A 25564-nucleotide genomic window follows, 5' to 3' on the forward strand; every position below is an offset into this window, starting at 1 on the left:
AATTGGAATGACAGCCACAAAACCTGCACCTTTATTTACACATTAGTAATGACAGCTTCCATATTTCTGTCTCCACATATTGGGCAGCCTATAGCTCTTAACTTAATATTGAATTACCAGACAACAGGGCTGACAGGGTGGGCTGAGACTTGTTGTTTCCTAACAGTTAGAAATCTACAGGCTTCTTGAAGCGCTGCTGATGCATAGTAACAGCAATATAAAATGTTTAGCGAGTGGCGTATTGATTACATGAGTTGTACTGTAAATAAAACTAAAAAAAAAAAGTAAATAAAACTAATGCATTGAAGACAAGTGCAGATTTTACAGATTAATCCTCCAGTTATGAATGTGCTTATTGACTTACACATTTTAAAAGATGATGACAGAAACGGTAAAGTGTTTCAAGTGTAGTACACGCTATAAAAAATATTTCCCTTCTGTGGAAAGTCATCTTTGGTTAAATATACCTAGGCCAATGCACTGCATTGTACTAAATACTCCACATAAATTAATAATTTACAAGTACCTGAGCACACACATAAAGCATAGCACCAAGGGCAACAGCTCAGTCCTTTCAGAATACAGTTTAAGAATATAATAAAGTTCTGATGACTTAGTAAACAGAATCCATCTTGTATTAGAACGTAGTGCAAACTTCCGCCTCATCGGTCACCTCACTGGAAGTGGCTTGCTCTGAACGCTGGCCTCTGGGGTGGGAGTTTCGGTGCAGCCCTGAAACAGATAAAACAGGTCAGTTCATTCATTTATTCTCTGCTTTCCAGACTCCATTTTGTTTGTGCAAGGAATTGCACCAAATCCTATTGCCTTATGGTGCCCATAGTGAGCCTCCAGGTGTGAAAACACTCCTTGGTGCAAGCAGTGCTTTTAATGAGAGTTTTAAATGTACTTCTAAACCTAAAAACCTTTTCTAGAACATGTACCAGTGTTATTTTTCTTTTAACATATTTCTGTAGAAAGAAAACGTTTTGTCACCCCCGTGACATCATTACAAGCAGAGTTCCTATTTACTTATGCTCTGTAGTTTGCCCTGATATGCACTCTAAACATGTGGAGAGACACTTATGGCGCTTTTCCACTGCATAGAACCGTACCGGCTCGGCACGCTTTTGTGCTTTTCCACTGCGGTATAGCGTCGGAACGGTTCGGTACGGTACGGTATAGGTTTGCTTTTCCACTGCATGGAACCGAACGGTACGGTACGGCTCTGAAAAAACAGTACCTACTCGATTGTGGTTCCAACAGGTACCAAACTGGTACCATATCCCACAATCCTTTGCATGCAGTCACTACTAGCCACTGATTGGTCAGAGAATCACACCCACCCCGTTGTTATCCCACCACTTAACTTTAGTACTACTTTAGTGGAAAAGCAAACCTATACCGTACCGTACCGAACCGTTCCGACACTATACCATGCGGTACCGCAGTGGAAAAGCAAACCGGGCCAAGCAGAGCCGAGTAGAGCCAAGCCGGTACTAGCCGGTACTTGCAGTGGAAGAGTGCCATTAATGAACTGTAGGTACTTGCAGGTATTCTGGGGCACACCTATGCACATAGTGACTAGGTCCTGTGTTCACCAGCTTTAGCTTGTCCTCTTCTACCTATTGTGCTTTACCACTGGCCCATAGCAGTGCTGAGGCAACCTGAATAACAAAGCACAGGAGATTGGGTACGCTAAAGCTAGAATCTATACAAGCTGATAGGTGTTTTCAAGGCAGAGAACCCCAGCATTCAGGGGGCTCCTGGGAAGCTTTACACCAAGAAAAAGGTCACAAGAAGGTAACTGAAGGTCATCAATGTTTACTGTAGATACAGACTATGCACTGGTTTCCTTTAGGCACCATTTTACTTTATTGGGCAATGTCTTGCCACCCTCATCTATTTCTGGCCATGTACAAGCAGCTTTTATTTTGTTACATTTTTGGAAAAGATAAATCTTTAACTTGTACTGGAAAGCATATCTAATCCTAGGCATTTTAATAGAGCTGTGGAAATGTAATTTGTATTATTGGATAAACAACCTCCGCAATGTGAAGGCCCACACAATGCAGTAAACCCAACAGCCTGGGGAAGCATGTAATACAATGGATGTGCAGTAGTACAATGTGTTATTGTGTCCCCTGTTGTGTAGATGAAGATAATACACCAAAGCATTGAGAAGGACATTAATGAAACAACTTGGGGTAATGTGTGACCAGGAGCAAAGCACCGCCTGTCCTCTTATCTAATAGTGAGTAATTATCATTGTGTTCTTATTACTGGGACTTCCATCATTCAGTTGGTGATAGTTCCTCATGGACCTGAACGAAAACAGCAATTCATCTCCTCTGACATTGGGATACAAATAATATTTATGGTGCTGCTGCTTTTGTGCACACTTTCTGGCACAGATTCAATAAAGGTTCGCGCACCCTTCAGACTTGCTGACAGTCATGATATTGTAAGGCAGAGCAGTGAAGTCACCAGCATCACAAACCTGGGCCTTATTTTATTTTAATTATGTGATAAAAGATTCTTATTTCCCATAGACTGCCTAAAGTTACAAATCAGATCCTCCTTTTCAAACTGTTTTTGTTGAATAAGGGTGACCAGAACCAGCCAGATTACAGCAAGCAATGCTTTCTAATCCAAGCATCACATACAACAATTGAGCTGCTCCTTGTGCCCTGGGGGGGAGATAACAAATGTCCCCTGTAAACTGTACAAGGAGATTCTCTTACATGGTACAATAACAGGCTCAATTCACAAAGCTTTACACAAAGATAAGGATCTTTCAAACATGAGATTGTAATTTTTAAATCTCATTGAACTCAGGTAAGAAAATAACTATTTTATGAACATAAAGATCCTTGTGTCTTATCGTTAAGAATAGAACCTAATGTATTCTTACGAAATCTGACCTATAACTGAATATAACAAATACACTCTAAAATCTAACACAGTTGACTTTTATTGCTTAAAAATCCAATGTGCAGTAGTTTACAACAACCAATTAGAAGCCATCTTTCATTGGTGTGGTGTTGGCACTGGTTGCCAACAACCTGCACAGTGAAAGTTGATGACTTCTTATGGATTTTTATTGTAGTTAGTTATCAGACTCATTTAGGGACCACTATCATCAAAAAACACTGTATGTACTGTATATGTGTGTATGCATAGTTGTGTAATATATTGACTACATATTTTTATTGAATCATAATGTTAAGTATATCAAGCAAACAAGGGGTAAAGTGCCATTGATCATCTACCATTCATAAATCAAATTCCAAAATAAATTGGCACGCTACAAAAAAAGCGGTGATGGCCAATGTCACATGTAAAATAGCATGTATATAGTCTATGTTTGATATGTCACGTAGCATTCACATTATGGCACATAGGAGGAACTAACAGAAAAGGAGAAAAGGAGTTAGATGGGGGGAATGAACACCGCAGGTCCTGTGTGGGTCTCTAAATAAATTAGGAGCAAGCTTCAAAAGTCCACAAACCTTTGGTGAAAATATGAAGGCATTAAATGAGCAGCCCATTGTTTCAAAACCTGATGGAATTTGAACATTGCATTCATCTAGCTCACGGTTAGTCTTCCATTAATGAAATTCAAATGGAGCCATAAGGACGTGGGTCATTCATTTGAATTGGAGCTTAGTAAGTCTGTCCGGTTTTAAATTTAATAGGGCCTCAGCAGGCAGCATAGGGACTGGGGTATAAATAATAGGTGTTAACATATTGTATATCTTAGTGCACAACTGTTGTGCTAACAGACAGAGTTCCGGAAACAAGATTTAGTAGTGTCCCTGACCTGGGTTCATTGCTTTGGTTCTATATGAATGTATACCAACATTTAGGCCATAGAACTCGCCGGACAACCAAGATCGAGGTGGAGAGCCTTGAGAGTGCATCACGCATGTACTCGAGGCCCCTACGGTCAAGAATAAGACGGAGCTGTGTCCGTCAATAAAATCAGAGAAAGAGAAAATTGAATTTTTGTAAGAACTTACTGTAAAATTATTTTCTCTGAGTCCTCTGACAGACGCAGCTCCATATTCTTCTTAACCATTGGGTTATGCTGCCCCCTACAGGAGTAAGACACTAGGCAGGAAAACACTTTACCATGCCTATGGGGCAGTCCCTGTAGGCATACACCCGCTAACTTGGCTATAGGATTTCAGTTTTGTTGCAAGCAATGTTAAAGGTAAAAACCACAACCCACTGAGAAATAGAGGGGCGGGTGCTTCGGCTGTCAATGAACTTCAGAGAAAAGGATATTACGGTAAGTCAAAAATCCAGTTTTCTCTATCGCTCATTCACAGACGCAGCTCCATATTCTTTTTAACCATTGGGGCGTCCCAAAGCAATGTTTCTGCCTAGTTTAGGAGTAGGACCTAGTTCCCGGCTGGGACATCGGTCTTAGCTTGTTTTTTTATTTTAAAGGGAACCTTTGTTAAAATTACATTTTTTTTAGCTAGTTATGTTCCTGAGATAACTGCAATCAATAGCTGGACTGGGTTTCGGACTGGATATCCTAGATCTTTAAGGTCTCTCAGCCCGCGAGCGTGTGCAGGTTATAGCCTCATGCTAGGCCTCGCCACAACCAAGCCCCATTGGATGGGGGCTGGCACGCGAGTGAAACACCTCGCCGGGACGCACATGACCTGGTTTGGCCTGAGTCGCAGTGTGCCCCTTGGCCGCCAGCACCCCCACCCCGAATGGAGAGGTAGTCTGTCCGGAGTGGCGCCCACCTGATTGTCGCTGGTATGGTGAGTAGTGTCCCCTCATAGTGCTTGCGCTCTTGGGGTGGACGTGGGCCCCTCCTTGGGATGGTAGGACCCCCGGTCCCCTTCTATTTCCCCCAGCCCCTCGAACAGTCACGGTGTTCTTTTTGGCCCAACCTGCCCCAATGCCCCCCCTCCCAGGGTTGGGTAGTAGCTGGCTTTGCCACTTGCTCCAGTAAGGGGGGGTGGATGCGCTTGTTGCTGACTAGGCTGTCTGGATCGCACGCAGGGGTCTTTGAGCAAGTTCCTGGTCCTCTGGGGGTTATTGACTGGGGCAGGGATGTCCTTTGGGCTCCCTGCGGTAGTTATAGGCTTGGGGGAGCAGATGTTTATCATCCAGGGGTCTGTACCTCACATGTCTGGGTTTGGCCGAAAATTTAGTCCGCGGCTTTGCAGCCTACTCGCAGCTGTCTAGGGAACCTGACCAAGCTGACTGAGATGAGGTGCCTCACACGGCCGGATGGGGCCAAAAATTGAGACCGCGGCTTGCGGGCTACTCCCGGCTGATGGAGCTGGCTGTCAGTGACTGACCAAGCTGTCCGGGCAGCTGACCATTCCTAACAGAGCTGTCCAAGCTGCTGATCAAGCGGACGGCGGACTCGCGACTGGATCAAGCCCCAAATATAGGCCGCGGCTTTGCGGCCTACTCGCGGTTGCCTGTCCGAGCTGCTGACCAAGCTGTTGACAGGCTCTTTGAGCTGCTGACCGGGGTGGTAGAGCAGCGGATGGATGTCCTTCAGGGGGGTGGACATATGGACTGCCTGGCGCCCCTCTTGAACCAGGGGGCGCCATGGAGGCATTGTGTGGGGGTACTCTGCCTGCGCGTCTGCGCCTCTTTCCCCTTATAGGGGGCTATGTCCTTTTATGTAATTTATGGTGGGTGACCCTTAGATCTAATAGGGGTCTTTTTGTGGAACTTTAGCCGGCGTCTCCTTGTGGGACCGTGCTCGGCAACCTCCCCTGCTTGTTATGTTCTTAGGGTGAGCTTAACATATAGCGACTCTACTGGGTCTGCGTCCATGCACTTCGGGTGCTCTGCGGTGAGGATGATTCCTTTTTTACTGCACATGGGCATGCAAGGGCGCTGGTGGATGCATTGATTGTATCAGTGCAGAAAATTTTTAACATGGGGGCGCTGGTTCCCTCGGGGCCCGCAGAGCCCCTAAAAGTGGCAAAGCTACTCCTTTTTCCCACCTACTGTGACAAAATTGTCACGAGTCAGTGGAGTTGTTCTAAACGCAGTAATTGTAATCGCGCATGGTGTGGCTACAAAGCTGGTCTGCGGACCAGGCTTCTAAAAAGGCTCAATCAGATCTCCCCTTTATGTGGCACCGCCTATTTGGGTCTTTTTGTTGGATAAACGGATCAAAGGACTCACAGGTGGGAAGAGTACTCTTCTTCCTCTATCTGCTAAGGGCAAATCACTGCGTAATAGACAGGGCTCTTATTTCTCTATCATTCATCGACAGATGCAGCTCTATCTCTTCAGGACTATAGGTTTATGCTCTCCCAATCAGGAATAGGCACTAGGCAGGAAAAAAGCTTAACCACGCCTATGGGGCTGTCCCTGCAAGCATAACCCCACACACTCTGCTATAAGCAATCAGTTTGTTTCTGCCTAGTTTTAGGAATAGGACCTAGCTCCCTGCTGGGACTTCGGTCTTAGCTTTTAACAGGAAAATTTGTGTTAGTATTTTTTAGTTTTTGCACAAGTTAGCTCCTGACGGACTAAGATCCAGAGGAACTACAAGTAACAGCCGGCTGTGGTTTTGCACTGGATAATCTAGATCCTTAAGGTCTCCCAGCCTGGCCAGCGAGCATGAGCAGGTTATAGTCCAGAACTAGGCCTCGCCACGACTGTGCCCTGACGGATGGGGACGAGCCTGCGAGTGGACCATCTCGCTGGGACGCCACGACCTGAAATGCCCTGAGTTGCAGCTTCACCCTGACTGACAGCACCCCCATCCCGGGTGGGAGGTGTTCTGTTTTGGTATGGTGCCCATCTAGTGGTGAGTAGATTGTCCCCTAAAACCTCTGACGGTCTCGGGGTGGACGTGGGCGCCCCCCCCCCCTGGAATAGTCAGACCCAAGGGGCTCCCTCCATTCGCCTGGCCTCTCGGAGGACTGGGCCTGTATACCCCTCAGCACTCCTTTACCCCTTGCGGTTTACCTTGGGGGGCTGTAATACTGCAGCCGTTGTGGCGCTGCGGTGGTGAGGGCAGCTTGTCCTGATGGGGTCCCTGTTTGGGGACCTTCCGATGCCTACTGTTCTGGGACCCCATTTGGGGGTCCTGGAGACCCCATGGCGCCATGGGGGGCCGCCATTTTGCTGTGGATCATGTATGTTTCTGTTCCCATTGTATTGCATGGGCAGCCATTTTCTATAGTTCCCAATTATGAATGCATTAAGTGGCCATTTTCCTGAGGTCCACAAACTGGACCGACATGCAACATGGCTTTTTTAAATATAGAGGCAGAGTTTATTTTTCCTCTTCCTGTACAGTCAGTGTCACTTTCGTTTTGCACATGCTGGCAGTCTCCTGAACGGTCTGGTATTTTCTGGGGTTCCCTGTAGTTTTTTCCTCATCCACTGTGCTATTAGTTCTATTAGTCAGGGATTGGGGATCCTCTGTAATTGCAGTGGGATCGCGTTTTGGCGGTTATTAACCCCTTAACGACCACCCACCGCAGATATACTGTGGCAGGCAGCCGCTGCTGGGCAAAGTGACGTATCAGTACGTCACTCGCCCACGAACCTCTAGGGGGCGAGCGCGTGCCGCCAGAGGCGCGCTCCCGCCTCCGCTCGTACCCTGACATCCCCGCGCGAGTGACCGGCGGCTCCGATGTCCGCCGGCCACTCGCGATCTCCCGCTGGAGAGGGAGAAAGGCAGACGGCTGATGTAAACACAGCCGTCTGTCATTCTCCCTGATGTAACTGCAGAAACTGTACGATCCTGCTATGTAGGATCGTATGTCTCTGTGGTTACATCACAAGCCACACCCCCCCACAGTTAGAATCACGCCCCTAGGGATACATTGAACCCACTGATCACCAATAAAGTTAACCCCTTCCCTGCCAGTGTCATTTTTACAGTAACAGTGCATATTTATAGCACTGATTACTGTAGTAATGTCACTGGTACCCCCAAAAGTGTCAAAAATGTCAGTCAAGGGTCCGATCTGTCCACCGCAATGTCGCATTCCCGCAAAAAAAAAAATCGCAGATCGCCGCCATTACTAGTTAAAAAAAAAAAAACAATATAAATTACGTAAATCTTTCTCGTAGTTTGGTAAACGCAATAACTTTTGCGCAAACCAATCAAAATATGCTTTTCTCTATCACTCATTGACAGACGTAGTCCTCGGTGATACAGCACCTTCGGGTTATGTTGCCTCCACAGGAGTAGGACTAGACAGGAAATGAAAAATGCTCTGGCCACACCCCAGGGGCAGTCCCCGAGGGTATATCCTCTCTCTCTCCGCCACAGCAAATCAGTTTTTTTCTGTCTAGTCAGGAGTAAGGACCTAGATACCTTGCTGGGATCTTCGGTCCTGGCAGGATTTTTTTCTTAGAAAAGAATTTTTTAAGACAGCTTTTTTTCTCCAGTGTTCCTGTGAGATCTTCAAGCAAGAAAGCTGAACTGGGCGACGGGCGGGATGTTGAGATCCAGTGGTCACCCCAGTTCAGCCTACGAGCGCGTGCAGGCCATAGCTCCGCGCTGGGTCGGCCGCGACATAGTCCCACTGGACAGGGACTGACCCTGCAAGTTAAACGTCTCGCTGAAACGCCAAAGACCATGAGTCACGGCGCCTGTATTGGTCGACAGCCCTCCTACCTCGGTGGAGAGGGGTACTGTCAGGAGTTGGCACCCGCCTGGTTCCGGTATGGTGAGTAGTATGTTCCCCCTTTCCCCCTGACGGGTCTTGTGGTGAACGCGGGCCCCTCTCTGTAATGGTAAGGATGGGTTCCCCTCTATCCTACAACATGTCACAGATCCCCCTAATTGAGTGTGATTTTTGTGTACAAGAAGCCAGGAGGCTTGGTTTGGGAGCTGACAATCTAATTGTAAAAATGTGTAAATGATTGTAGTCAGTGGCAGTACTAGAACTTTACTGTGATAGTATAAGGTATCCTACCTGTCAGTAGCCACAGGGCGATGTCTATACATGTATACTGCATTCCAGATCATTCCTCCAGCTAAGCAGATGCCTTCCGACGGCCACGGACCGCATACGGCCCGCTAGGGTCCGGTACCTCCGACCACGCTGACCACCATGAGGGTGAAGGGTTGTGAGGCCGAGATCCTTCTGCAGACATGCCGCTATTCTGTGCAGGCCGCCGCCATTGTCTGGTAGATCACACGAGGCCGCCATTTTGGTGTAGCCTCGTGTCTCCAGCATGGGCGCGGCCATGTTTGAGGTGACTCAAACACCTCATGGAGCCAGGGGGAGGAGCCGGCAGGCGTGTTAAGGGGCGGAGCCGCCTCTTTTATCCAGGAAATAGGGCCAAAGACTTCCTGTCTGTAACAAGACAAGCACTGAGCAAGCTGATGAAAACTTCTGTGCATCAGGGATGAGCCTTGGGGTCTGTCTCTCTCTCTGTGGGGTCCAAAAAGGCAGGTAACACTGAGGGGCGCTGTTGCGACTGGGGGACACAAAAAAAAAAAAAAAGTTTTTTTTTTTTTACTTTGTCATTTTTTGTCGCTGGCAAGTGTCTTGTATAATCATTGACCCTGCCGCATAGGTATCCCCACCTGATCCCCTCAAGGTGGCCGCAGGACCCTCCAGTACCCCACTTGTTTTTAATGCATTATCGGCAGTTTTGGAGTTTTTGGTATCCCAGGTGGAGGTGGCCTGTCAGGGACGGGGGTCAAGTAGCGACCCCCGCCTACCCCTATTGTTTATCAGATACTTCAGATACGGATTCGGAACTGGTCAATGCAGTTGCAGGTCCCTCTTAGGGGGCTGTTGTCTCAGGTAATATCTCCTCAGCAGTGAGGAGCACGTTTCTGCCTCCGCCATAGCACAAGAGTGGTGGATGCACTAGTTGTGTCCGTCCGGGAAACCTTTAGTCTTGAGGTTACACCGGCAGAGGTAGCTGAGACTGAGATTCCTTTTTGGTACTTGTTAGCCTACCAAAAGGGCGAAGGATTTTCCTTTACCCAAATGGGGTCGTTTTGAAACGAACCCCTGTTATTTCCAAACGCATGGCTAGGTGCTATCCGTTTGAGGAATTCCTCTTTATAGGATAGACGGTACCACCTGCTGTCTTGCCACAGACTGTTAAGATAAAAAGACCTCGTAACTAACGAGGACCTTCCTTTTCTGCTCATATAGAGTTGTTCGTTCCGCGAGGGCGGGCGATAAGGCGAAACCCTCCAAAGCCCCTTTAGAGGGGTTTCAAAGGGCGCTGGTCGGGTAAACAAAGAGTCCGGCTCAGCCAAGCCTGAAGAATATAGCCTGATGCGCCCCTACCCATCTCTGGGGTGGGGGGGGGGGATGTCTTCACCGGTTTCTGGAGGACACAGGATCGAGTTTCGATCACTTCCACCGGTGCGATTCTTCCCTTCTAACATTGAACGGTTTCAGGGGTTCTATTCGAACCTATTCACAATGCCCAGGAAAGAGGGCAAGGTGCGTCCAAATCTGGACTTGGGAAGAAATAGAGTCCATCCATACAGTGGTGGCCTCCCTGCATCAGGGGGATTTCCTGGCGTCCATAGACATTTAGGAGGCCTATCTTTATATCCCCATCATCGCAGGACATCAGCGTTTTTTCGCTTTCCCAAAGATCATCCCTGGTTCCCACCAGGAGACTGAACTATCTGGGCCTAAGGTTGGATACATCCTGGGCAAGAGAGTTTCTCCTTGCTGGGAAACTCCAGAAGGTTCAGTCAACGATTCGGATGTTGCTGTCCGTCAATTGGCTGGGACTGATGGTGGCCTTCTTAGAGGCAGTACCGTATACCCAGTCTCATACCCGAATTCTCCTGAAGGAGATTCTTTTTTAATGGAATCAGAATTCCGATTCCCTGGACAATCGGATCCGGTTGAGCGAGCGGACCAGGAAGTCTCCGATGCTCAACCAGGGGAAGTCATTTCTTCCGATAGTATCCAGATTACCAATAAGGGTATCGGAACTGAGAGCGATCAGATTTTGTCTGATTTACTGGATCGAGCAGCTCTAGAGCAGCCCGATTCGGATCCAATCGTATATGGCCTCTTCATCCAGAGGTTTTTCCCTAGCTGTCCCTTCATTGGGACATCCCGGATGTGGATCTGTTGGCACCTTGGCCTAACAGGAAGGTGCGGAGGTTTGTAGCTCGCGCCACGATCCTCTAGCGGACGCAGCAGAAACGCTGATCGCCCCGTGGGGGCAGTATCAGCTACGGCATGCCTTCCATCCTCTCAAGTTGCTGCGGGAACTTCTTCGCAGGATAGAGGTGGAGGGAATTCCAATTATTCTGGAAATTCCGGATTGACCTCGTCGAGCCTGGTACGCCGACTTGGCGAGGCTAGTCGCGGACGCTCCTTGGAGACTTCCTCTCAGGGAGGATTTGCGGTCTCAGGGACCGATCTTCCATCTTGCTTTACAGTCGCTGGCTTAATGGCCTGGCCATTGAGACCCAGGTACTGAAGGACAAGGGAGTGTCAGCTTCAGTTATTCCTACCTCCAGTTAAAGCAAGGAAAGCAACTTCCAGCACATGGAAGTCTTATATTGCATGGTGTGAATCTATTGGATTTCCCCCACAGACCTATTCGGTGACCCGAATTTTGGTCTGTCTGCAACAAGGGGTTGAGCAGAAACTATCCTTGAGCACGATCAAGGGTCAGGTTTTTGGCGTTAGCAATCTTCTTTCAAGAAACCTTTGGCTAATCATTCCTTGGTGCGGAATTTCATCCAGGGGGTGCGACATCTGGCTCCGCCAGTGTGCGCACCCTTACCGCCTGGTATCTTAATTTAGTGTGGTCGGTTCTTCAGAAACTTCTCTTTGAAGATATTAGGGAGATTCCCTTGCTTACATTCCCAGAAGGTGGCTTTCTTGGTGGCCATTACTTCTGTACGCAGGGTGTCAGAACTGGTCGCATTATCCTGTCGTTCCCCAGATCTGGTGGTTCATAGGGATAAGGTGGTTCTTCTTCCGAATCCATCCTTCCTTCCTAAAGTGGTTTTCGTAAGACGGACTCACTTTTTGTGATCACGGATAGCCCTTGAAGGGAGTTGCCTGTGTCTGCCGCGACCATATCTACATGGATCAGTCAGACGGTGGTACAGGCTTATTCTATTAAGGGTCGGAATCCTCCGTTCCCTGTTAGGGCGCACTTCACTCGAGCGCTCAGTACTTCCTGGGCCTATCGCCATCAGGCGTCAGTGGTCCAGGTATGTAAGGCGGCCACCTGGTCGTCGGTACATACCTTTACAAAATTTTTTAAAATTGATGTGATGGCATCGGCGGATGCCTCATTTGGCCGCAAGGTTTTGCAGGCCGCAATTTGAGGAGACCGGTGGTCTACCTCGGGGGTTTTTTTCTGTTTGAAAATTTTTTTGTTGAGTCTCATCATTAAGGATGAGCATTGTAAACTTCTAGTTGGCACCGGTTGGGCCTTCTAGATTTGGATTTGATTTCCATTTTCCCACCCCTCATTTGTGATACTGCTCTGGGACTTCCCGAAGGTGCTGTATCACCGAGGACTACGTCTGTCAATGAGCGATAGAGAAAAATGGATTTTTGTAAAATCTTACCGTAAAATCCTTTTCTCTTAGCTCATTGACAGACGTAGTACCTGCCCCTCTGTTTTTGAGTTGGGTTGGGTTAAATTCTCTAAGCACTGCTTTTGTGACATAACTGATTTGCTGTGGCGGAGAGAGAGAGGATATACCCTCGGGGACTGCCCCTGGGGTGTGGCCAGAGCATTTTTCATTTCCTGTCTAGTCCTACTCCTGTGGAGGCAACATAACCCGAAGGTGCTGTATCACCGAGGACTACGTCTGTCAATGAGCTAAGAGAAAAGGATTTTACGGTAAGATTTTACAAAAATCCATTTATTGCGATTTTTTTCACCAAAAATATGTAGCAGAAAACAAATTGGCCTAAAATGTTAAAGTTTGATTTTTAATTTTTTTTGGGGAATTTCATATAAAAAAATTTGAAAAATATTGTTATTTTTTCAAAATTGTCGCACTTTTTTGTTTATAGCGCAAAAAGTAAAAATCGCACAGGTGATCAAATACCACCAAAAGAAAGCTCTGTTTGTGGGGAAAAAAGGACGTCAATTTCATTTGGGTACAGTGTTGCACGACCGCGCAATTGTCCATTACAGTCACGCAGTGCCGAATCGCAAAATAGGCCCTAGTCTTTGAGCAGCCAAATCCTCCGGGGCTTAAGTGGTTAAAAGGGACACTGCTCTAATTTTACAATCAGTGTAACATGGAGTACCAGGAAAAATTTTCACCTGCAGACCCCCTGGGAGCAACTGTGGAACCTTCTGGGTCACAGTCCCAGCCTGAAATCGCAGCCTTTTTGCAAAATATGTATAAGGTGGATTTTGTCATTTCAGGTGTTGCCTGCCGCAAACGCACTCTGCCTTTGCCTCCATCGGCGATGTCCTCGGACTCTGAGGCAGATGTGGCTGCCGCAGACATAGCCCACCCTGAGGGGTCAGTGTCTTCGCATTCTGATGGAGAAGAGGATCTGTCCTCAGCCGCGGGGTACTGGGGAAGTTCTGTGCCCAGGGAAGTGCCGATAAATGCCAAGAGGCCCATGATCACTCTGGATGAACTGCAGAGATCTACAGCTGAGGTGGGAGACTCTGTCCATAGGACAACAATCAGTCGTATACTGCACAAATCTGGCCTTTATGGAAGAGTGGCAAGAAGAAAGCCATTTCTTAAAGATATCCTTAAAAAGTGTCTAAAGTTTGCCACAAGCCACCTGGGAGACACACCAGCACCTTTGGTTCGCCCGAGACAGCAATTTTCCCGGGAGGGGAGGTGGATTTAGGGGTCTTTTCCTATTGGATGATCCACTGTTCTGTGTGTGTGAGGAGCTCCCCTCCCCCTTCCTCTCTGATTTCCTGCCCTCACATCTCCCCTCCCCCACACCAATCTCCAACCCGACATTTATCGTTCAATCCCCCCATACACTACAATCCCCTCCCTCCCCCATACACTACAATCCCCTCCCTCCCTCATACACTACAATCCCCTCCCCCCCATACACTACAATCCCCTCTATCCCCCCCACACACTACAATCCCCTCCCCCCATACACTACAATCCCCTCCCTCCCCCCCACACTTCAATCCCTTCCCCATACACTACAATCCCCTCCCTTCCCCATACACTACAGTCCCCTCCCTTCCCCAACACACTACAATCCCCTCCCTCCCCCCCACGCTACAATCCCCTCCCTCCCCCATACACTGTAGAACCCCTCCCCCATACACTACAATCCCCTCCGTCCCCCCATACACTACAATCCCCTCCCCCCATACAATCCCTTCCCTCCCCCCCACACTACAATCCCCTCCCCCCATACAATCCCTTCCCTCCCCCCCCACACTACAATCCCCTCCCTCCCCCATACACTACAATCCCCTCCCTTCCCCATACACTACAATCCTCTCCCCATACACTACAATACCCTCCCCCAACACCCTACAATCCCCTCCCCCAACACCCTACAATCCCCTCCCCCCAACACACTACAATCCCCTCCCTCCCCCCCACGCTACAATCCCCTCCCCAAAGGGACCGTGACCTAACCGCGAGGAGACCAGGTTTAACATTGGAGTCTATGGCTGGGGGTGGCCCGGTTCTCGGGGTCACTGCTCCGCGCCCTTTCATCCCCGAAACACCAAATTATATCAGCTGTAGGGGAGCGTCTTGGCCACCTGCGGTGCAATTTTCCGGGGAGGGGAGGTGGTGGATTTGGGGGTCTTTTCCTATTGGATGATCCACTGTTCATCCATACACTACAATCCCCTCCCTCCCCCCCACACTACAATCCCCTCCCTCCCCCCACACTACAATTCCCTCCCTTCCCCATACACTACAATCCCCTCCCTTCCCTATACACTACAATCCCCTCCCAATACACTACAATCCCCTCCCTTCCCCAACACATTACAATCCCCTCCCCAGACACACTACAATCCTCTCCCTCCCTCCCCACTACAATCCCCTCCCTCCCCCCATGCTTCAATTCCCTCCCTCCCCCATACACTGTAGAACCCCTCCCCCATACACTGTAGAACCCCCTCCCCCATACACTATAATCTCCCCCAACCATTCACTACAATCCCCTCCCTCCCTTATACACTACAATCCCCTCCCTCCCCCCATACACTACAATCCCGTCCCTCCCCCCCACACTACAATCCCCTCCCTCCCCCCCACATTACAATCCCCTCCCTCCCCCCCACACTACAATCCCCTCCCTCCCCCATACACTACAATCCCCTCCCTTCCCCAACACACTACAATCCCCTCCCTCCCCCCCATATATATAGCTCCTTCTGTTCTAAGTATACTAAATAAAAAAATAAATAAATATATATATATAATCTCCTTCTGTTCTAAGTATACTAAATAATCTATACATATAAAGTACAATTGTCTCTGCGTCCAGTCCCTGTGTCCGTGGGATTGTGCTACTGCGCATGTGCCCCACGGACAGCCGTTGGGACTTGGAGCGCAGAGACTTCGGGCGGCCGGGCAAAACTGTTGAAGAGGCTGGTGTGCGCGGGCGCGCGGCAGGTGCGCGCTCGCGTGGACTTACTGCTAAGTCTGTTTTTACAAATGCTTGACCACATATGTTCTAGCGCCGTTAATTTAACGGGCTTAATGTCTAGTTTTTAATAAAGTGTGTGGAAACGTTATTACACGAGTGGAGCATTTTCTGTTTTTCATACACAGGAGTTACATTATCCGATTGGGTGTTTGTGTCGGTCCGGTGGATTAAAGCTTCTTGGAATCCATGCGCTTTGAGCCTGATCCATGAGAGTGGGGGGGGGGGGGCATGGTCAGTTGGTGAGTGTTCCATCCAGCTATTATCCCGGCACTATGGTGGTGGAGAGTGGGGTGTTCCCCCTAATATCACGGATTATTTCTGCTCCTTGAAGATTATTTGCATATATTCTAAGTTCATACTTTATGGACTAATTTTGTGCTGAGAACTGTGCTATAAGGTCACTTCATATGTTTTTATTATATATGTGGGTCTTAGCCTTTGCACCAGGTTTGTGAATAACTGTGTGGTGCTGAGGGGTTCCCACCATCCTTGCGCTACTGTTATTTATGATATATATTTTCTTTTATTATATACAGTGCCTTGTGAAAGTATTCGGCCCGCTTGAACTTTGCAACCTTTTGCCACATTTCAGGGTTCAAACATAAAGATATAAAACTGTAATTTTTGTGAAGAATCAACAACAAGTGGGACACAATCATGAAGTGGAAGGAAATTTATTGGATATTTCAATTTTTGTTAACAAATAAAAAACTGAATAATTGGGCATGCAAAATTATTCAGCCCCTTTACTTTCAGTGCAGCAAACTCTCTCCAGAAGTTCAGTGAGGATCTCTGAATGATCCAATGTTGACCTAAATGACTAATGATGATAAATAGAATCCACCTGTGTGTAATCAAGTCTCCGTATAAATGCACCTGCACTGTGATAGTCTCAGAGGTCAGTTTAAAGCGCAGAGAGCATCATGAAGAACAAGGAACACACCTGGCAGGTCCGAGATACTGTTGTGGAGAAGTTTAAAGCCGGATTTGGATACAAATGATTTCCCAAGCTTTAAACATCCCAAGGAGCACTGTGCAAGCGATAATATTGAAATGGAAGGAGTATCAGACCACTGCAAATCTACAAAGACCTGGCCATCCCTCTAAACTTTCAGCTCATACAAGGAGAAGACTGATCAGAGATGCAGCCAAGAGGCCCATTATCACTCTGAACTGCAGAGATCTACAGCTGAGGTGGGAGACTCTGTCCATAGGACAACAATCAGTCGTATACTGCACAAATCTGGCTTTTATGGAAGAGTGGCAAGAAGAAAGCCATTTCTTAAAGATATCCTTAAAAAGTGTCTAAAGTTTGCCACAAGCCACCTGGGAGACACACCAAACATGTGGAAGAAGGTGCTCTGGTCAGATGAAACCAAAATCAAACTTTTGCAACAATGCAAAACGTTATGTTTGGCGTAAAAGCAACAGCTCATCACCCTGAACACACCATCCCCACTGTCAAACATGGTGGTGGCAGCATCATGGTTTGGGCCTGCTTTTCTTCAGCAGGGACAGGGAAGATGGTTAAAATTGATGGGAAGATGGATGGAGCCAAATACAGGACCATTCTGGAAGAAAACCTGATGGAGTCTGCAAAAGACCTGAGACTGGAACAGAGATTTGTCTTCCAACAAGACAATGATCCAAAACATAAAGCAAAATCTACAATGGAATGGTTCACAAATAAACATATCCAGGTGTTAGAATGGCCAAGTTAAAGTCCAGACCTGAATCCAATCGAGAATCTGTGGAAAGAACTGAAAACTGCTGTTCACAAACGCTCTCCATTCAACCTCACTGAGCTCAAGCTGTTTTGCAAGGAGGAATGGGCAAAAATCTCAGTCTCTCGATGTGCAAAACTGATAGAGACATGCCCCAAGCGACTTACAGCTGTAATCACAGCAAAAGGTGGCGCTACAAAGTATTAACTTAAGGGGGCTGAATAATTTTGCACGCCTAATTTTTCAGATTTTTATTTGCTAACAAAGTTTGAAATATCCAATAAATTTTGTTCCACTTCATGATTGTGTCCCACTTGTTGTTGATTCTTCACAAAAAAATACAGTTTTATATCTTTATGTTTAAGCCTGAAATGTGGCAAAAGGTCGCAAAGTTCAAGGGGGCCGAATACTTTCGCAAGGCACTGTATATCCAATTTCATTTATTTCAGGAATAAAGACCTATCCAAAACGAAAAAAATGTTTTGCCTTTAGTTATATTTTAATTGAACAAGCTGAAAGTAGAAGCTGATTGGCTAGCATGCACAGCTGCACCAGTGTGCACTAGTTTTAGTAAATCTCCCCCAATTCAATTCAAAAAGGTTTTTAGTCCCTCGATAAAGGGGAGAATACCAAGGATGCATAACATTTCTATATGAAAATATATAAAAATATTTTACCAGCTATATGACCTGGTTCATCTAGTTACTTATATAACAATAACAACCATCACTATTATTAAAACCACTCATTATCCATAGAAAACCAAAAACAAAACTCCCAGGAGATAACAACAAAATAAATATTGCAGTGAAAACCTATCTCCCATTATATCATTATAGTGCACTATATGTGATCTAACTTTATATTAATGACCGTCAGAAATCTTTGAATACATTTTGACAGACCAGATCTTCATTATTAAACCCAATTTCTTAACCTCAGTGGCATAGTGTATGGCTACTTCAGGAGGCACCATGTACGACTTGAAGTAGCTTTTTTTTTTTAAGTTTCTCCAGTCAGCTACAGCTACTGACAGATTCAGGCCCTATATAACAAATCCTGGAAAGCTCTACAGTTAGTCAGTCAGTGCAGGTTTCCAGTTAATTATCTATACAGGTGTTCTCTCTGCAGTTAGCAGTGACTACCCATCTATGTTGTCAGAATCGGGATCTCCCAGATGCTAAAACCTAGGTCATCTACTTCTACCAAGATGTCCCAGTGCACATGGAAGACTTACTTATTGGTGCTTCCACCTTATGAGTCTCTCTTTTAGATGAATCTGGGCAGCCTTATCCTACAAATAGAACGGGGATGGTGCTGAAGCTCAGGACTTCCATGTCTGAAGTAGTTTCTGTCTATCACCTCATCCAGGACATCATTCTTCCACACCTCTATCTGGCTCCAGTTCCCCAAAAGAAAAATTCTCTCTTTACCTACGTGGTTTAGTGTGTGAATTTATATCTTCATTGTTTCTTCCAAAAAGCCTGATTTATCTTTCACTAACTCATAAGGTTACTCCAGCTTATCATTCCACCATCTCTAGGTGACTTAGATGGACCATTGGTCAAACCTATGGTTTCTAGGACCAGGTTCACCCTTTCCTTTTTTAAAGGTGTGCTCAACCAGTCTGGGTCTACTTCTTAATTTTTTTTGTAACTAAGCACTTTTCCCAGAATTCAAAGGCTACCACCTGGGATTTTTCCTTTTTTCTACCAGGTGGATGTTCAGGCATCATCTGATTACACCACCACCAACAATAATAGCTAACCCAGTAGAAAATGTTAATCCGTTGCATATACAGTGCCTTGAAAAAGTATTCATACCCCTTGACATTTTCCACATTTTGTCCTGTTACAACCAAAAACATAAATGTAGTTTATTGGGATTTTATGTGATAGACCAATGCAAAGTGACACACCTAGGCTAGGCACATTTAACTCCCGATCACCCCCCAGTTAACCCCTACACCCCCTGTCACAACATGCACTGTATATAGTATATAGCATTTTCCTATATACCTGTATAAGTGTTACTTGTAAACCTGTTTAGTGCTTGCAGCCGTTCCTTTTAGGCTTAGGATATCCGCCAACCCCCCCATAAAGATTTAACCCCTTGATCCCCCCCCCAGTTAACCCCTTCCCCCCTGTCACATTGCACACTAATATGCAGGTAATATAGTGGTTTACTGTATTTTGTATTAGTGTGATTGTGACTTAAGTTAAGTTTCTGTCCCAAGGAGGTTTAGGGTCCCCGCTACCCCCCCAAAAATAAAGATAAACCCCCTGATCACCCCCAGTTAACCCCTTCATTGCCCTGTCACAGTGTCACTTTTATAGTGTACTGTTTTTATTCTGATCACTATTATTAGTGTCACAGCTGACATTAGTTAGTGTTAGCGTCAGTCTAGGATTGCGCAGATAGTCAGAAATAACCCCTTGATTACCACATACACACACACACACACACACACCTCCATTACTAGTATAGTGTTTGAACAGATCAATATCTGATCTGATTAGAACTGTACTAGCGTCCCCAATAGTTTAGGGTTCCCAAAATGTGGTGTTTGCATGATCAGCACTGATTCCTGCCAGCACCTGCGTTTAGCCCATCCGCCCACACCACCCCACCCCACCCAGGCAAGTGTAGTAATCAATAGATTACTGTCACTTACAAAAAACACAAAACACACAAAACCGGACAAAAAAAGGACAGGGGATTGTCTTCTTCTGCGATTCCCACTCTACTTAAAGCGAGAAAAGCGACTTCTAGAAAGATCTATCATCGCACTTAGAAAGTCGTATATTGCGTGGTGTGAGTCTCTTGGGGTTCCCCCTCGCTCTTACTCGGTGGCTCGAATCTTGGCTTTCCTTCAATGGGGGGGTTGATCAAAATTTGGCCTTGAGTACTATCAAGGGTCAGGTTTCGGCCTTGGCAATTTTTTTCCAAAGGCCATTAGCCACGCATTCCCTGGTACGTAGTTTTATCCAGGGGGTGCGACATTTGGCTCCTCGGGTGCGACCTCCGTTGCCACCTTGAGATCTTAATTTGGTGCTGTCGGTTCTCCATAAACCTCCTCTGAAAATATTCGGGAGATAAGGAATGTAAACATCCCTTGCGACAGTAATAGGCAGTGACAGGTACTCTTTATGGAGGGTTGGGGGTCTTAAAGACCCCAGACCCCTCCACTGCACTTCCAAGTATCCAAAATGTCGAAACCTGCATTTTTGAATACTGTCACTGTTTTCTAATCTGCGTAGTTGGCAGCCGAGTAAACTGGAAGTGACGTCGCTTCCAGGTTACATGATCAGAGACCCAATAAAAGTCGAATCCGGCTGACTCCAACCAGCCTTGTGTGTGTGCCGGTTGGTTGCTCGAGTCTCCCAGTGGGACGGCAGAGCCGTGGAAGGCGGTGAGGGGGGCGTCCCCTCCCGCTCGCTGGGGTAATGGCTGAGTGGCTGCTGAGCCGCATCGGTTGTTATCCCCAGAAAGCTGACCCCTGGCTCTAAAAAATGGTATCAGGGGTGATGGCTGCAGCTGCAGGCATCACCTCGGTACAACCACTTTTTCAAGCTGATGTACAGGTACGTCAGTTTGCGGGAAGTGGTTAAAGTAGGGTAAGGTTATAAAAAAATATCCCAAGCTTTGAACATCTCTCGGAGCACTGTTGAATCCATCATCCGAAAATGGAAAGACTATGGCACAACTGAAAACTCTCCAAGAGACAGGGCCGTCCACCTAAACTGACAGGCCAGGCAAGGAGAGCATTTTTTTAGAGAAGCAGCCAAAAGGTCCATGATAACTCAACACAGAGATTAAAAGCTCAGGTGGGAGAATCTGTCCACAGGACAACTATTAGTCATGCACTCCACAAATCTGGCCTTTATGGATGAGTGGCAAGAAGAAAGCCATTGTTGAAAGAAAGCCATAAGAAGTCTTGTTTTCAGTTTGCGAGAAGCCATGTGGGGGACACAGCAAACGTGTGGAAGAAAATGCTCTGGTCAGATGAGACTAAAATTGAACTTTTGACCCAAAAGCAAAACACTGTGTGGTGGAAAACCAACACTGCACAGCACCCTAAACACACCATCCCCACCATGAAACATGGTGGTGGCATCATCATGTTGTGGGGATGCTTTTCTTCAGCAGGAAAGCTGGTCAGAGTTGGTGGGAAGATGGATGGAGCCAAATACAGGACAATCTTAGAAGAAAACCTGTTAGAGTCTGCAAAAGATTTGAGACTGGGGCAGAGTTCACCTTCCAGCAAGACAATGATCCTAAACATACAGCCGGAGCTACAATGGAATGGTTTAGATCAAAGCATATTCATGTGTTAGAATGGCCCAGTCAAAGTCCGGACCTAAATCCGGTTGAGAATCTGGAGCAAGGCTTGAAAATTGCTTTTCACAGATGCTCGCCATCCAACCTGACAGCTCTTGAGCTATTTTTCAGCAGCTGTAATTGCAGAGAAAGGTGGTTCTACAAGGTATTGACTCAGGGGGGCTCAATACAGATGCGTGCCATACTTTTCAGGTATTTTTTTGTAAAAAATGTTGAAAACCATTTATAATTTTCCTTCCACTTCACAATTATGTGCAACTTTGTGTTCTATCACAAAAAAAATCCTAATAAAATACATTTATGTTTTTGGTTGTAACATGACAAAATGTGGAAAATTTCAAGGGGTATGAATACTTTTTCAAGGCACTGTATGAATAATCTCGAAGCCTTGCTGCCCTCTAGGACTGGGGTTGTCCTCAAGCCACTGAAAAAAGTTATCATACTTTTAATAAATTTGGGAGATAATGCACTAGACCAGTGTGCCCTCTTTTGTTCATCCCATCTGATGACAGTTTTGGGGGTGTATGGTCCCCCAGATGGCTCTTGAGCTGCAGTTGAACTGCCTTTGCATGTCCCCAAGGTAAGGACTTCTGTTTCCCCCAACGGATGAGAACAAACCTGGGTGAACTTTGTGTATACAACTGCAGCAGATAAATTGTATAAGCAATGATTTTGGAGATTGCACTGCTCTGAGACTTGCACACTTTGCAGGGAAATGCTGATGTTTTGATCCAACAGGTTAATACAACCTGAAGTTTAAGGCTTGTTCACAAAAGTGGCATGCACCATTTTTTGGCACTGCAAAGCACACAACATCCACCAGCAAGGTATATATGTACAGCACTGCATCATACTAACGCATATAACGTACATTACCACAGAGCTCCCGTTTGAACAGGCCCTAAGATTTCAGACAATGAGCACCTGGATTGAATTGAACACTATACCATGAGGTATGTTAAACTCTTTCAATACACCATAAGTGAGCAGACTGAATAAAAGTTGGACTACATGCATTAGTTTACCTATCTAGCAGTAGTTATTATAGATGCAATTAATTCAACATATATTGATGTATCCTACAACATGATGAATACTAATATCTGTGGCCTTTTGATAATTAGATAACAGAACCACATATACTATACACTTACCTAGTGAGCTTTAAAGATGAAGATATGTGCTGTCTATTAGCTATATTTCATACATACTGCCAGTCACAAATAAAAAGTTAGATCAGTTATAATGCACTATAATGATATATTATCATGGGATTGTAATGCTATTATCCCATGGGGGGTTGTTTTCAATTTTGTTTTCTATGAATAATGTGTTGTATTTTATTAAACAAGTGATGTTTGTTACTTGTACATCTGGACCAGGTCATATAGGTGATAACAACAAAGTATATCAAAACAAAGTTTTGATATACACTGCTCAAAGCAAAAGGAACACTTCAAAAACACATCAGATCTCAGTGGGGAAAAATATGCCGGATATCTATACGGATATTGACTGGGTAATGTGTTAGGAATGAAAGGATGCCACATTATTTAATGGAAATGAAAATTGTCAACCTACAGAGGGCTGAATTAAAAAATCAAAGTGAAAAAAATTATGCAGCAGGCTAGTCCATTTTTCTGAAATTTCATTGCACCAACTCAAAATGGTACCCAGTAGTTTGTATGGCCCCCACGTGCTTGCATGCATGCTTGACAACGTCGGGGCATGCTCCTATTGAGACGATGGATGGTTTCCTGGGGTATTTCCTCCCAGATCTGGACCAGGGCATCACTGAGCTCCTGAACAGACTGAGGTGCAAAATGGTGGCATTGGATGGACTAAAACATAATGTCCCAGAGGTGTCTTTTGTATTTAGGTCAGGGGAGCGTAGGGGCCATTTAATGGTATCCATTCCTTCATCCTCCAGGAACTGGCTGCATACTCTTGCCACATGAGGTCGGGCATTTCCGTGCACCAGGAGGAACCCAGGACTCACTGCACCAGTGTAGGGTCTGACAGTGGGTCCAAAGATTTAATTCCAATACCTAGTGGCAGTCAAGATGCCATTGTCTAGCCTGTAGAGGTCTGTGCATCCCTCCATTTATATGCCTACACAGACCATCACTGACACACCACCAAACCGGTCATTCTGAACAATGTTACAGGCAGCATAACATTCTCCACGGCTTCTCCAGACCCTTTCATGTCTGTCACATGTGCTCAGGGTGAACCTGCTCTCATCTCTGAAAAGCACAGGGTGCCAGTGGCAGACCTGCCAATTCTGATGTTCAGTGGCAAATGCCAATCAAGCTCCACTGTCCCGGGCAGTGAGCACAGGGCCTACTAGAGGATGTCGGGCCCTCAGGTCACCCTCATGAAGTCTGTTTCTAATTGATTAGTCAGAGACATTTACACCAGTGGCCTGCCGGAGGTCATTTTTTAAGGCTCTGGCAGTGCTCATCCTGTTTCTCCTTGCACAAAGGAGCAGAAACCAGTACTGCTGATGCATTAGGGACCTTCTTCGGCCCTCTTCAGCTCTCCTAGAGTAACTGCCTGTCTCCTGAAATCTCCTCCATGCTCTTGAGATTGTGCTGGGAGACGCAGCAAACCTTCTAGGAATGGCACGTATTGATGTGCCATCCTGGAGGTGTTGAACTGCCTGTGCAACCTCTATAGGGTCCAGGTATCGCCTCATGCTTCCAGTAGTGACACTGACCCTAGCCAAATGCAAAACTAGTGACAAACAGTCAGAAAAGAGGAGTAGGGAAAAAATTGTCAGTGGCCTCCACCTGTAAAACCATTCCTGTTTTGGGGGTCGTCTCGTTGCCAGTCTAGTGCACCTGTTGTTAATTTCAATAACACCAAAGCAGGTGAAACTGGTTAACAACCCCCTCTGCTACTTAACTGATCAGATCAATATTCCAGGAGTTTATTTTGAATTGATGCTATACTCTGGCTAAAAAGTGTTCCTTATATTTTTTTTGAGCAGTATATTTTAAGATAAAGATGGTTATGGCGGTATCCCCATCTGGGGGGTGCATATGCGGTCGTTGATTTGGGAGAAAACTTCTGCCTGAACATACCAGGGTCCTAGGCATATGAGGTGTACCCACCTCGCCTTCCCTCATTTGGACTTGGAGGCCGGGGTTTCCCTCCTATCCGGCCCCTTTATACAATCCCATCTGTGATCGGATATCTATGACAGGGAGTCCTTGATTTGATCAGGATCTATGTCATATGATGAACTTTGTTCTATGTTACCTTTGGTATATGTAGTAGGCAGTTTGCTCCAATTACAACGCACCGACCCCCTCGTTACTCTTCTTAGCCCACCAGGCTTGGTTTATTATACAGTCCTATCACCTGAAGTCCTTTTCAGATGTTTGTTTTCACCACGTGCTGCAGAGGAAGCTTACTAGGTTAAGCAAAACATGTAGGGCAACTGGGATTCAACTAAACATCTGTTTATCCACACTGTACAGACGACCTCTAGAGACGGCTACCATCCTTCTCTATGGCCGCCTTATGAATGCAGGTTACTCTGTAATATATGTGATTGTTGTTACAAGTATCATTATCTAACAGGCTATGCGTTTTGCACACTGTGTTGAGGCTTTGCCGCCTTATTTCATTGTATGTATATTGTATGTTTGTCATTTTATACAATTCTTTTCTGTCTGTGTCATAAACATGTCTTTGGGAATTTTTAATTAAAAATAAAGATATACAATTTTAATACCGGTGCCAATAAAGTCCAAATTCCTTCTCTCCCATTTTCTCTATTCTACGATTCAGGATGTGGCACCCCTAACTATCCCCCCCCTTCTTTGCGCCTAGGCACCCTGCGACCTAGGAGCGCATATTTAAATTATTCTAAAGATGGTTATGAGTCCTTGGTAGTCCCCTTTA

The 25564-nt window shown here is 46.1% G+C and overlaps 1 protein-coding gene across 1 annotated transcript in view; it reads right to left on the reverse strand.

Moving 5' to 3' along the window:
- Window positions 1-416: 416 nt before the first annotated feature.
- ADAM12 (ADAM metallopeptidase domain 12) overlaps window positions 417-25564 on the reverse strand; it is a 1097024-nt gene continuing 1071876 nt past the window's right edge. The window contains exon 23 of the mRNA XM_082269366.1: window positions 417-732. Coding sequence (XP_082125492.1) covers window positions 675-732 — 58 coding nt within the window. The 3' untranslated portion in view covers window positions 417-674. The remainder of the gene's footprint in view (window positions 733-25564) is intronic.

This window comes from Pelophylax lessonae (genome assembly GCF_965119305.1).
Source record: "Pelophylax lessonae genome assembly, chromosome: 9".
Lineage (NCBI taxonomy): Eukaryota > Metazoa > Chordata > Amphibia > Anura > Ranidae > Pelophylax > Pelophylax lessonae.